This window comes from Camelina sativa, chromosome 11, assembly GCF_000633955.1.
Source record: "Camelina sativa cultivar DH55 chromosome 11, Cs, whole genome shotgun sequence".
Taxonomy (NCBI): domain Eukaryota; kingdom Viridiplantae; phylum Streptophyta; class Magnoliopsida; order Brassicales; family Brassicaceae; genus Camelina; species Camelina sativa.
This window is the reverse complement of record NC_025695.1, coordinates 2,146,860-2,157,250: the sequence shown is the minus strand read 5'-3', so window position 1 is coordinate 2,157,250 and position 10,391 is coordinate 2,146,860. Positions and strand designations below refer to the sequence as shown.

The window sequence follows — 10,391 nt, the reverse complement described above, 5'->3', positions numbered from 1 at the left end:
AAAAAAAAAAAAAAAAAACATTCAAAAATCCTAATGATCGATGTTTGCGTGTATTAATTACCATAGGCAGAGTAAGAAGAGAGGACGATGATGTGAGCAGAGGCACGTCTAATAGAGAACCAAAGAGGAGAAGTACTCTTCGAAGTTTTGTAGGAGTTATGGTAACGGTGAATATAGGGCTTGAAGGCATGAGGCTCCCCCTAATTTAGATTAAAAAAGTTCTTAAAACTGAAACTAATTATTTAAAAAAAAAATGCTAAATTTGAGAGAATTATGATGTGAACTTACTATGTTCGGGACAAAATCAACTTCGTGATTGCCGGCAGCATAGATGAAGGGTTGGTAAGCAGCACAAGGTTCAACAAATCTTCCCCAAGAATCCCACTTTCTTTGGTCATGGTTCGGGTGGTTATCTGCGTAAGATAAATCTCCAGGAAAGAGAACGGCTTGTCCTTTAGGGTTTGACATGTAATGATACAATGTCTCGTTAGAAGCATAAGTTTGTCCAAGATCACCTGTACAGACACACACAACGTATATATTAGATTTATCGATTTTGGAAGTAGTAATGAAATCTAGCTTTTGTAAAAGAAAAATAAGTACCAATAATGCCGAATGTGTATGGAACGTCTGGTCCGACCTTTGGAGGAGTAGTAAAGTTGAATTGTCTAACGGATTCATCACTACCAACTTCATAGATGTACTTGGTATCGTACTGCCGTGTACATACAAAAAAAAAAGAGATTTTATAAAAGTCTTTAAAACAGAACAAAAAAAAAAAAAGCAATGTTGTTATTTGGATGACAAGCTAAGTTATACAAATTAACACAAACCTCGAGTCCTTTAATGGTGGCGTGATGAAGAAAGCCAGAAGTATAGTCATAGAATCGGTAAGACGATGTGGAGGCATGAGTTTTCTTCTTTTCTGGCTTCACGTCGCCATCAACGGTTTTCCAGTAAGTAACGACGTTAGAACCAGCTAGATTTAACGGTGTTACCCACGAGATGATGATGCCACGTCCATTGTAATCTCCTTGAATGATATGAACCTAGAGTCAAGGGTTCAAATTGTCAATATAATATACAGAGATGATGACGACGTACGTATATGGATCAAAAGAAACATAATTTAAAATTGTCAAGACACAAATTTATCATCTAAGAAATAAAAACCTGTTCAGGAGCATTGTGACCAGCCGGAGATGGAAAAGTTGAGAGAGGCATCTCGGTTGATGGTTGAGCTTGTCGGACATATTTGCTCGTTATACCACCGTTGATCACGGTGGTAATGTTTAGGAACACAAAAGCAAGTATAACTATGTTCATCCTCATACTTGATCGCTGATGCAAGAGTCTTGCTTGAGTTTGTTTGTTTCTGGTTAAGGATGTATGGTATCGTATATATACAATTTAATTAGGGTTTTTTTTTTCTTTTTTTCAAACGAAGCGATAAAGTTGAATTTTAAAGAATATTATTTCTTTTGGGTGTAATAATAGGAAAAGATTCAAATTCTAATTCTAATAGGAAAAGATTGAAGTGATTTTTTATAAACATTGGGTAGATTTGATATTAGAATCTCCAAAACATTATTGGATATTAGATATTAGAATCTCCAAAACATTATTGGATAAATATCAAATCATATTGCGTAAATCATATTTTATTTATAATATTAAAAAATCTGTAATTGAGTAAATCATATTTGATTTATAATATAAAACAAAATTTCTGTAAAAATTCTTTTTTTTTGACAACATTCTATAAAAATTCTGTAATTGCATAAATCATATTTGCTTAATAATATAAAAAAATAAAATTCCACACTTTTTGATGAAAAAGAGAACTAGAACTAAATTAGGAAAGTGAAACGACAAGACGTTTGAAAGAAAAAAGGTTCACAATAGGATCTCCTTTCTCCTAAACCTGAACCTTCTTTAGGTGATTACAAAGACAAATCAAACCAAACCTTAACCTGACTTCATTCAGACCTAATAGTCCCAGCCTCCATAACCGGTTAAAATGGTCGGTGGTGACCGGTGGCCAGAATGTTTTTGACAAGACCCGGAATTGCCCGAGACACATCAGAACTCTACAGACTTTCTCTCTTACCTAACTCAACCTACTCTAAACCCGGAATTGTTTGAACACACACACACGCACACATTTTAAACACAGCTTACATTTGTTTTTCTTCTTCCTCTCTCTGTATTGTTTGGTTATACATTTTGTAGTCAAATGGCTCGCTCAATGGTTCTCTTTAAGGTCTCCAAGTGGTTACAGATGTCTCTGGGGCACAAACTGCTTCAACTGTCAACCGTTTCAGCACATTCGGACACGGGTCTTTCCCGAAATTGCTGTTAGATATCGTCACTGCGCATCTCGCTTTCCCTACACACTTCTGCATATAACAAACCACATCTTGGTTATATTTAAAACATGAGCCTGATTGCAATTTTGTCTATGTAAAAATTATGTCTCTTACCCTCTCTAAGATAGCGTATGAGGTAGTGGCATGACACTCTCCTTGTTGGTAACTCCCGCAGGTTCCTAAAGGAGTCCCGAAGCTGGCAAATTTGATAGATGCAATAGCTTGACCTGGACTACATTTCAAATGAACCTTAGGTCTATGAAATGTCTGTCCTTTTCCGTAGCTTTCGATTTGCCAGTTCTTGATATTCGGGTGATATTCAGAAACTTCAGCACAAACTCCGGATACTGATCTTTTGACCAAAGAGATGGTTGATGGGTTTCCACCAAGCTCCTCGAATATAACCAACAGATTTTGACTCGGCTTTAACCATGATCTCGGAACATGGTACCATCTTTGTGTAGGTTGACCACAGCCGGTTTGGCATTTGTTTGGTTTATATGTTCCGGTGTAGCTACAATGACCACAGTCACCAGTCGCAAATGCTGTCCAGTATCTCCCAATGCTCTCACCGTTCACCCAAATCTGACCTTTTCCCATTCCTTCCATGTCCAAAGCAAGCGGCTCGTTTCCTTCAGGTGCATCAAAATAAGTCTGTGAAACAAAACGACAACAGTTCCGTTAGTTCAGATTCCAATTTCCAGTAACAGCTTGTCAAGTTGCGTTACATTCAGTCTAACCTTGTGCCATGTCAAAGGTTGAGGCTTCTGTACAGTTAAAGACGCATCCATCCACCCAAAAGAGGGAGTGTTGGTTGGAAATGCAAGATTCATAGCTTCACCTTTCAGCCCCACCTGATGAAAAACAAATTAAACAACTAAACGTTGGAAAAAATGGAAACCAAGAGACTGGAATCTTATGGAAACAAGACAANCACACACACACGCACACATTTTAAACACAGCTTACATTTGTTTTTCTTCTTCCTCTCTCTGTATTGTTTGGTTATACATTTTGTAGTCAAATGGCTCGCTCAATGGTTCTCTTTAAGGTCTCCAAGTGGTTACAGATGTCTCTGGGGCACAAACTGCTTCAACTGTCAACCGTTTCAGCACATTCGGACACGGGTCTTTCCCGAAATTGCTGTTAGATATCGTCACTGCGCATCTCGCTTTCCCTACACACTTCTGCATATAACAAACCACATCTTGGTTATATTTAAAACATGAGCCTGATTGCAATTTTGTCTATGTAAAAATTATGTCTCTTACCCTCTCTAAGATAGCGTATGAGGTAGTGGCATGACACTCTCCTTGTTGGTAACTCCCGCAGGTTCCTAAAGGAGTCCCGAAGCTGGCAAATTTGATAGATGCAATAGCTTGACCTGGACTACATTTCAAATGAACCTTAGGTCTATGAAATGTCTGTCCTTTTCCGTAGCTTTCGATTTGCCAGTTCTTGATATTCGGGTGATATTCAGAAACTTCAGCACAAACTCCGGATACTGATCTTTTGACCAAAGAGATGGTTGATGGGTTTCCACCAAGCTCCTCGAATATAACCAACAGATTTTGACTCGGCTTTAACCATGATCTCGGAACATGGTACCATCTTTGTGTAGGTTGACCACAGCCGGTTTGGCATTTGTTTGGTTTATATGTTCCGGTGTAGCTACAATGACCACAGTCACCAGTCGCAAATGCTGTCCAGTATCTCCCAATGCTCTCACCGTTCACCCAAATCTGACCTTTTCCCATTCCTTCCATGTCCAAAGCAAGCGGCTCGTTTCCTTCAGGTGCATCAAAATAAGTCTGTGAAACAAAACGACAACAGTTCCGTTAGTTCAGATTCCAATTTCCAGTAACAGCTTGTCAAGTTGCGTTACATTCAGTCTAACCTTGTGCCATGTCAAAGGTTGAGGCTTCTGTACAGTTAAAGACGCATCCATCCACCCAAAAGAGGGAGTGTTGGTTGGAAATGCAAGATTCATAGCTTCACCTTTCAGCCCCACCTGATGAAAAACAAATTAAACAACTAAACGTTGGAAAAAATGGAAACCAAGAGACTGGAATCTTATGGAAACAAGACAAAGATAAAACACCTGGTATGTCCATTTTTGCCATGACAAATCCCTTTTCCCTTGACTCAACCCGTGCAATGCCACTGGACCCAAGATTCCAGTGTTCCATGACTCAAAGTGTCCACCCACATTCTTCATAAACGGAAAAAACAATAATTACAAAAGCATCAGGAGAAGAGAAAAACGAAAAACAACTTAGCAAGCTGGTGAGAAAAAAAGAATATTAACTGGTAATCCAACAGCAACACTCAGCAACGCAATTTTGTTAGTTCCAGAATGCAGATTGATCTTTCCCTGATAAGTGAATCTCCTGTTTTGCCTTGTTCCGAAGGCAGAACCTGCAATTCATATATATAAGTTTGCATATCAGAAACTCTCTATGGGAAGTTAATGGGCCAAACTATTGGAAGAACCAATACCCGAAAGCTGTCCATTGACAAATATATGCACGGCGTGGCCTGTAGATTGAACAATGAGAGTTGGTAGCTCTCCTCCATGCAAGAATGATTCAGTTTCTTTGATATCAACACTGCATACAAATTCAAGATGTTTGTTAGAGAATCACATTAAAGCTATGGAAAGTATACGTCTAATGAGATGGCATATGGTTTCTTTTACCTGGTCATGTACCAAAGATAATCGCTTGTGTCCCGAGTGACATTTATCTGTTCCAAGAGTCCATGAGTAGTGATTGTAGAGCTGTCATCTAGAGAAGACAGATCTTCCAAATAACTCTGCCACTGGAAATTCTTTGTGTTTGTCGGCAACATTTCCATCTGTGATGTTTGAACTCCAACCTGCAATCAAAGAAGAGAAATCCACAAGTTTCAGAAAAAAATCATACACAGAAATCACAATTCCCAGTTTCAGAACAATCATATACACTTACCTTTGCAGTATTGAAGACTGCATTTCTACAGTCAGGAAGAATACTGATTGACCAAGGAGGTAAGTTATAATGAACGTTGTTAAACAATACTCTTGCAGCGGACTCTGTATCATAGTTTGCAAGGAAAGCCGAACAATCTCCTGATTCTGAAGAGTATACATGAGCCTGGGAAAATAAAGTAAGAAAAAGAGGGACATAAATTAGTAAAAGCTACAGAAACTTTCTACAACTTAACCAAAACGAACCTATCATGATAAATGCATTATTACCTGTTGCTTGTTTCCTAATGATGTTTCAACAGGATCAGCTGAAACCAGAGCTTTTTCACACATCTTGATAGCTCTGTGGAGCTCCTTTAGATGACCATATTTAGGTTGTCTGATTAAACCTATTTAACATTAAAACAACCACTCAGTTAGTACATAAGGAAGGCCTTATATTCCATCAATGTGTAGGAACTTTTGTTTGTTTCCTGCCCTTACCATATTCATCAATCGGAGCATCATAATCATAGCTGGTGGTGACAAAGGGACCTCCGGCTGTTCTTCCGAAGTTAGTTCCTCCATGATACTATAATCAAGAAATGACAATGAATCTTCCATTTTAAGATGCTTGATGTTGATGATAACCAAATCTTACAGTGTTAGGTGCTAGATGATTAACCAGTTGCTAAAGTGTACATACCATGTAGTAGTTAACAAAAGATCCTCCTTTTTGTATGAAACGTGCAACGGCAAACGCCAGATCCTGAACTGGTCTACGGTGCATTGGCCCACCGAACTCAGTGAACCTGATAATGCATTTCCAGTTTAAAGGGTAAAAAAAAGTTACCGACTGGATCACTGGAAGATGATAAAAACCATGTACACATATAAAGTGAAATCAAATGAGAATCTGTACCAGCCGCTCCATGCCTCAGTCCATATCAAAGGCTTGTATGGCTTGTTCGGAGCAAACGAATCACAGTAGAAACCGTTGCATGTGTTTATCTGTTACCAAAACCAATAAGTATGAGTTCATTCTTCAACGTCAAACAGATTCACCCGCTCCAGACCAATTAACCAACTAACACTTACTAACTTATTACAAAGCTTATGCAATCAAGAAACTCACCACAGGGTCAGGGGCATCGTCTTCTTTGCACATAACCCACGGGACACCAGTCTCAGTTGCTATAGCCATTTTAGCTGCCCAAGTCATGTAGTTGTGACCTTCAGCGCCCAATAACTGCCCTTGTCTTCCATACTCGTTTTCAATCTACAGTAAAATAATAGAGACGCCTTTCTATTAACTCACATAGATCACTAATAAACATAACTCGGCATGATCACTAATCAGAGTATTAGCCTATTCAGTTAAAAGTTTTTACCTGAGAAAGGATAATGGGACCACCCTGAGACTCAAACAAGTTCTCACTCTTCATCAGCTCAACAATTCTCTCTGTGAATCCTTTCATAGCTCTCTGCAAACATTATCTCAACAACATTACTATCTGAAACCAAGTCTAGCTTCTAATCAAGTAATGGGAACTCAAAGTGGAACATAAAAACAGACCTTGAAAGGCTCATTATCTGTTCTGAAACTGATTCCAGGAACATACTTGAGCCAAACAGGGAATCCTCTGGTCATTACCAAGAAAAAAACAAAAACTTTAGTAAACAGAAACAGTAACTGTAAACATACACACACACATGTAACCAAACCTAGAGGCAAGAGAGGAATTTTATAGTAATTTTACCCAAAATTCCACTCGGCGCAAACATAAGGCCCGATTCGAAGATGAGCGTATAAACCAGCTTTATGTATCGTCTTCACGAATCTCACCAAATCATTCCTCCCTTCAAAATCGTACTGAGAAGAAGAAAGGAACCATATCAATATTCAAAGAAAAGAGAAACATAATTGAAGAACAAAAGTAAGAAAAAAGTTTGTACTTTTCCAGGAGAAGGCTCATGGAGGTTCCAGAAAACGTAAGTCTCAATCACATCAACACCTCCATCTTTCGCCTTCTGAATCAAACCTTCCCACATCTAAAAACAGCAACAACACCAGAAAAGAACTGTCAACAATTAAAAAAAAAAAAAACTAATTGATAAAAAACAGAACAAAGAAAGAAACAAAGTTAGGGTTTTTTTATATTTGATAAACCCTAAAAAAAACAAAACTTGAGGGCTTTAAGTTGAAACTTACATCAGGAGTGCTGCGAGGGTAATGTATGGAGCCAGAGAAGAGGATTCGTCTCTGCCCATTAATTAAAAGTGCTTTACGGTCATAAGTAACACCGCATTGCACAAATCCAACGTCTAGAATCAAAAACCCTAAGCATAGCCATAGAATCATTCGAGAAGCTGAATCTCCACTCCCCATTCCCCACATTCACCCTTCACCAGACAAGAAGAAGAAGAAGAAAGGAGGAGGAGGAGTACAACAAGGAAGCTTCTTCTTCTGGGTCTGTGTTGTCGCTCTCTGTGAAGAAGAGAAAGAAAGGGTTTTTAATAAGGAGAGAGAGAAAGAGAGGAGGAGGATGAAGAAGAAGACGAAGGAGAAAGAGAGGAAGAAGAAAGGGGTTTTTATTGCACTTCACAAGTGTCTACTCGCATCATCACTGCGTGGCCGTGAGGTACCGACGCTTTCCCACCAATTTTTACACATTTTTTTATTTATTTATTGTTTTCCATATATATTATATTACTATGTTATAACGGAAATAAATTAATGAAACAAAAAAAATAACGGGAAGATATAAAGAAAAGAAGAAGAAAAAGTGAGTTGATTAATGATATTTTTAGGATGAGAAAAAGGCAAAAGAGAAGCACGTTGATTGAATTAAAAGCAGCTAATCACGCTATATTTTTTCTTCAGTTTCTTCTTTTTTGTTTGGTTGATTGATTTTGTTATATCTAGTGCGTCACTAGTCACTACCTTAATGTAAAGATGGTATGTTTTGTTGAGGGTTTGATATATAAGAAGATTCATTAGTAGAGAGATGTTGAAATTTGATTTGGTTATTTAAAGTAAGTGTGATATGAAGAAAATTAAAAATCAAAGTACGTGTGAAGTACATTGATTTCTTATTAGTGAAGTGGAGGAGTCTTTTGGGATAGTCGTCGGAAATGGATTCACATCGTACATGTGTCTTCCACTTCCAAACTCCAAATCACAGTATACCTGTCATTTAGATATGTACACAGGCTTTTTACCATACTATTATATTCACCAAATTCGCATTATTCCAAACTTTTATTTTTGTTGTTTTCTTTGGCCTAATTATATCTATCATCTTCGGGTTAATCGTTTCCGAATTTGAGTGTGTATATCAAAAATATTTATTGATGGATGAGAAAAACAAAAGTAAAAATGAATTACTATAATAAGTTCTCAACGAAACTAAAAAAAAAAACATACATTAAAAGCCCCACCGAAGATCTCCAACTGGTTAAGCAGCGTTTGGTACGTTATGAACCTTCTAGATTTGCTTGTGCTGTATATTTTTACAATTTGTTTTGTAAGTTTCTTTAAAGACTGGTTAGGTTCTTGGATCTGATGAAAGTTCAAATTCATCAGCCCACTAGAGATCTAATTAATAGATGCTTCCTTAATCAAGGGATTAGCCGGAAGACAGTAACAAAGAAAGAAAAAAAAGATAATCAATCCCTTACAAATACATGTGAATGCACTATTTTGTTCAGAGAGCTGAAAATTCCAGTTTTACCCTAAATAATGATACGCTAGTATTCACCCACCGACACCGACAATAGTCTGCGTTGATGGGTTTGACTCGTGATTTCACATTTGACTAGGGGTATTATGGAACTTATGAATACAACTGTGAACAGTTGGATTTGTCGAAGAAAAAAAGAAAAAGGAGAAGTGTGTTCTTTAGAACTATCCCGGTACGGACGGTCCGACATTCAACTTTCACTTAAGCTATCTTCTTCTATTTTATTATTATTCCCAAAATTTATTATTTTAGTTTTCGAGTTCTGGTCAGATTTTGCAATCAGATGCGGATTCGATGATATCAATCAGCTTTTCTAATTGTTGGAAACTTCCAATTTTGTTGTTGAAACATCGTGTTTTCTCTAATTCGTTTGTTGAACAACCAAAATGTTTCTTCTATTTGTTTCATATTCATATATATAATTTTTGAGAATATCATATAGACATACTTTGGATATATTTTCGTTATGCATTCAAGAGGGTTTTTAACAAATTGTAGTGATAGTTATAGTAGACTTGTAGTGTAATTTATTCAAATTTAATCATGTCCAAACGACATACCAATATATAAACTTTCCCTCGAAATTAAGAAAATATCATCCTTGATATTTATACGATGGGACAATAACCAATATAACCACGAGAATTTTAGTTAATAGTTTGTACGAATCTATTAGTGGACCTAATTATAAGTGGTCCAAAGCTGTTTGGTTCAAACACTCGGTGCCCAAGCATGCATTCAACTTCTGGATTGCTAACATGAACCGTCTCCCTGTTAGAGCAAGGTTATTATTATGGGGAATGAACATTCCTTCACATTGCCTCTTCTGCAACTCTCAGGTAGAAACTCCAGATCACCTTCTCCTTCATTGTCCTTTTTCTGAAGAAGTTTGGCTCAACACCATGTCTCAGCTTAGCCATCATCCATGCATCTTTGTCAACTGGTCCACTCTGATCTCTTGGTTAATGTCCAAATCTCCAAATCTCTCGTCCTCCCTAAAGGATATAGCAGTTCAGGCAACTATATATTTATATGTTGTGGAGGGAAAGGAACAGAAGGCTCCATGATGGCATATCACTATCCCCCTCTGCAATTTGCGCCCAGATTGATTGCAGTGTTAGAGACACCCTCTTTGCTCGCCTGTATCGGAAAGGATGCGGCCGTCTACTTTCTCAATGGTTCGCCAATGGTTAATTAAACCAGTTAACATTTTAGTTCCTATAGATTTTTAATTTTTTTTTTGGTCATAGCTGCTCCGTTTTTTACCCCTAAAGTCTTGTACTTAACAATGTTCCATCCGGTTATATAATTCACATTTTATCAAAAAAAAAA

The 10,391-nt window shown here is 37.4% G+C and overlaps 3 protein-coding genes and 1 long non-coding RNA gene across 4 annotated transcripts in view; 1 reads left to right on the top strand and 3 right to left on the bottom strand.

Moving 5' to 3' along the window:
* Positions 1 to 1,580, bottom strand: part of LOC104721139 (purple acid phosphatase 25) — a 2,610-nt gene extending 1,030 nt beyond the window's left edge. Inside the window, exons 1-5 of the mRNA XM_010439057.1 lie at positions 1,174 to 1,580; positions 834 to 1,049; positions 604 to 715; positions 289 to 515; positions 62 to 200 (exon numbers count right to left, since the gene is read on the bottom strand). Of these exons, the coding sequence (XP_010437359.1) occupies positions 62 to 200; positions 289 to 515; positions 604 to 715; positions 834 to 1,049; positions 1,174 to 1,332 (853 nt within the window). The 5' untranslated portion in view covers positions 1,333 to 1,580. The remainder of the gene's footprint in view (positions 1 to 61; positions 201 to 288; positions 516 to 603; positions 716 to 833; positions 1,050 to 1,173) is intronic.
* Positions 2,230 to 3,245, bottom strand: LOC104721137 (beta-galactosidase 3-like). The gene is made up of 3 exons (XM_010439055.2): positions 3,110 to 3,245; positions 2,484 to 3,023; positions 2,230 to 2,399 (listed from the first exon to the last, which is right to left on the bottom strand). The coding sequence occupies exons 1-3, from the start codon at positions 3,200 to 3,202 to the stop codon at positions 2,259 to 2,261; spliced, it is 774 nt and encodes a 257-aa protein (XP_010437357.1). The 5' UTR covers positions 3,203 to 3,245; the 3' UTR covers positions 2,230 to 2,258.
* Positions 3,387 to 7,900, bottom strand: LOC104721138 (beta-galactosidase 3-like). Its single transcript, XM_010439056.2, has 18 exons — positions 7,529 to 7,900; positions 7,273 to 7,368; positions 7,077 to 7,189; positions 6,893 to 6,959; positions 6,708 to 6,800; positions 6,452 to 6,595; positions 6,239 to 6,327; positions 6,023 to 6,128; positions 5,821 to 5,908; positions 5,608 to 5,726; positions 5,339 to 5,503; positions 5,068 to 5,246; positions 4,869 to 4,978; positions 4,678 to 4,787; positions 4,471 to 4,581; positions 4,267 to 4,380; positions 3,641 to 4,180; positions 3,387 to 3,556 (listed from the first exon to the last, which is right to left on the bottom strand). Exons 1-18 carry the CDS (start codon positions 7,712 to 7,714, stop codon positions 3,416 to 3,418), a joined length of 2,571 nt encoding a protein of 856 aa, XP_010437358.1. The 5' UTR covers positions 7,715 to 7,900; the 3' UTR covers positions 3,387 to 3,415.
* LOC109127500 lies at positions 9,232 to 10,391 on the top strand. The gene is made up of 2 exons (XR_002034058.1): positions 9,232 to 9,898; positions 9,971 to 10,391. It is a non-coding gene; the product is annotated as an uncharacterized LOC109127500 (long non-coding RNA).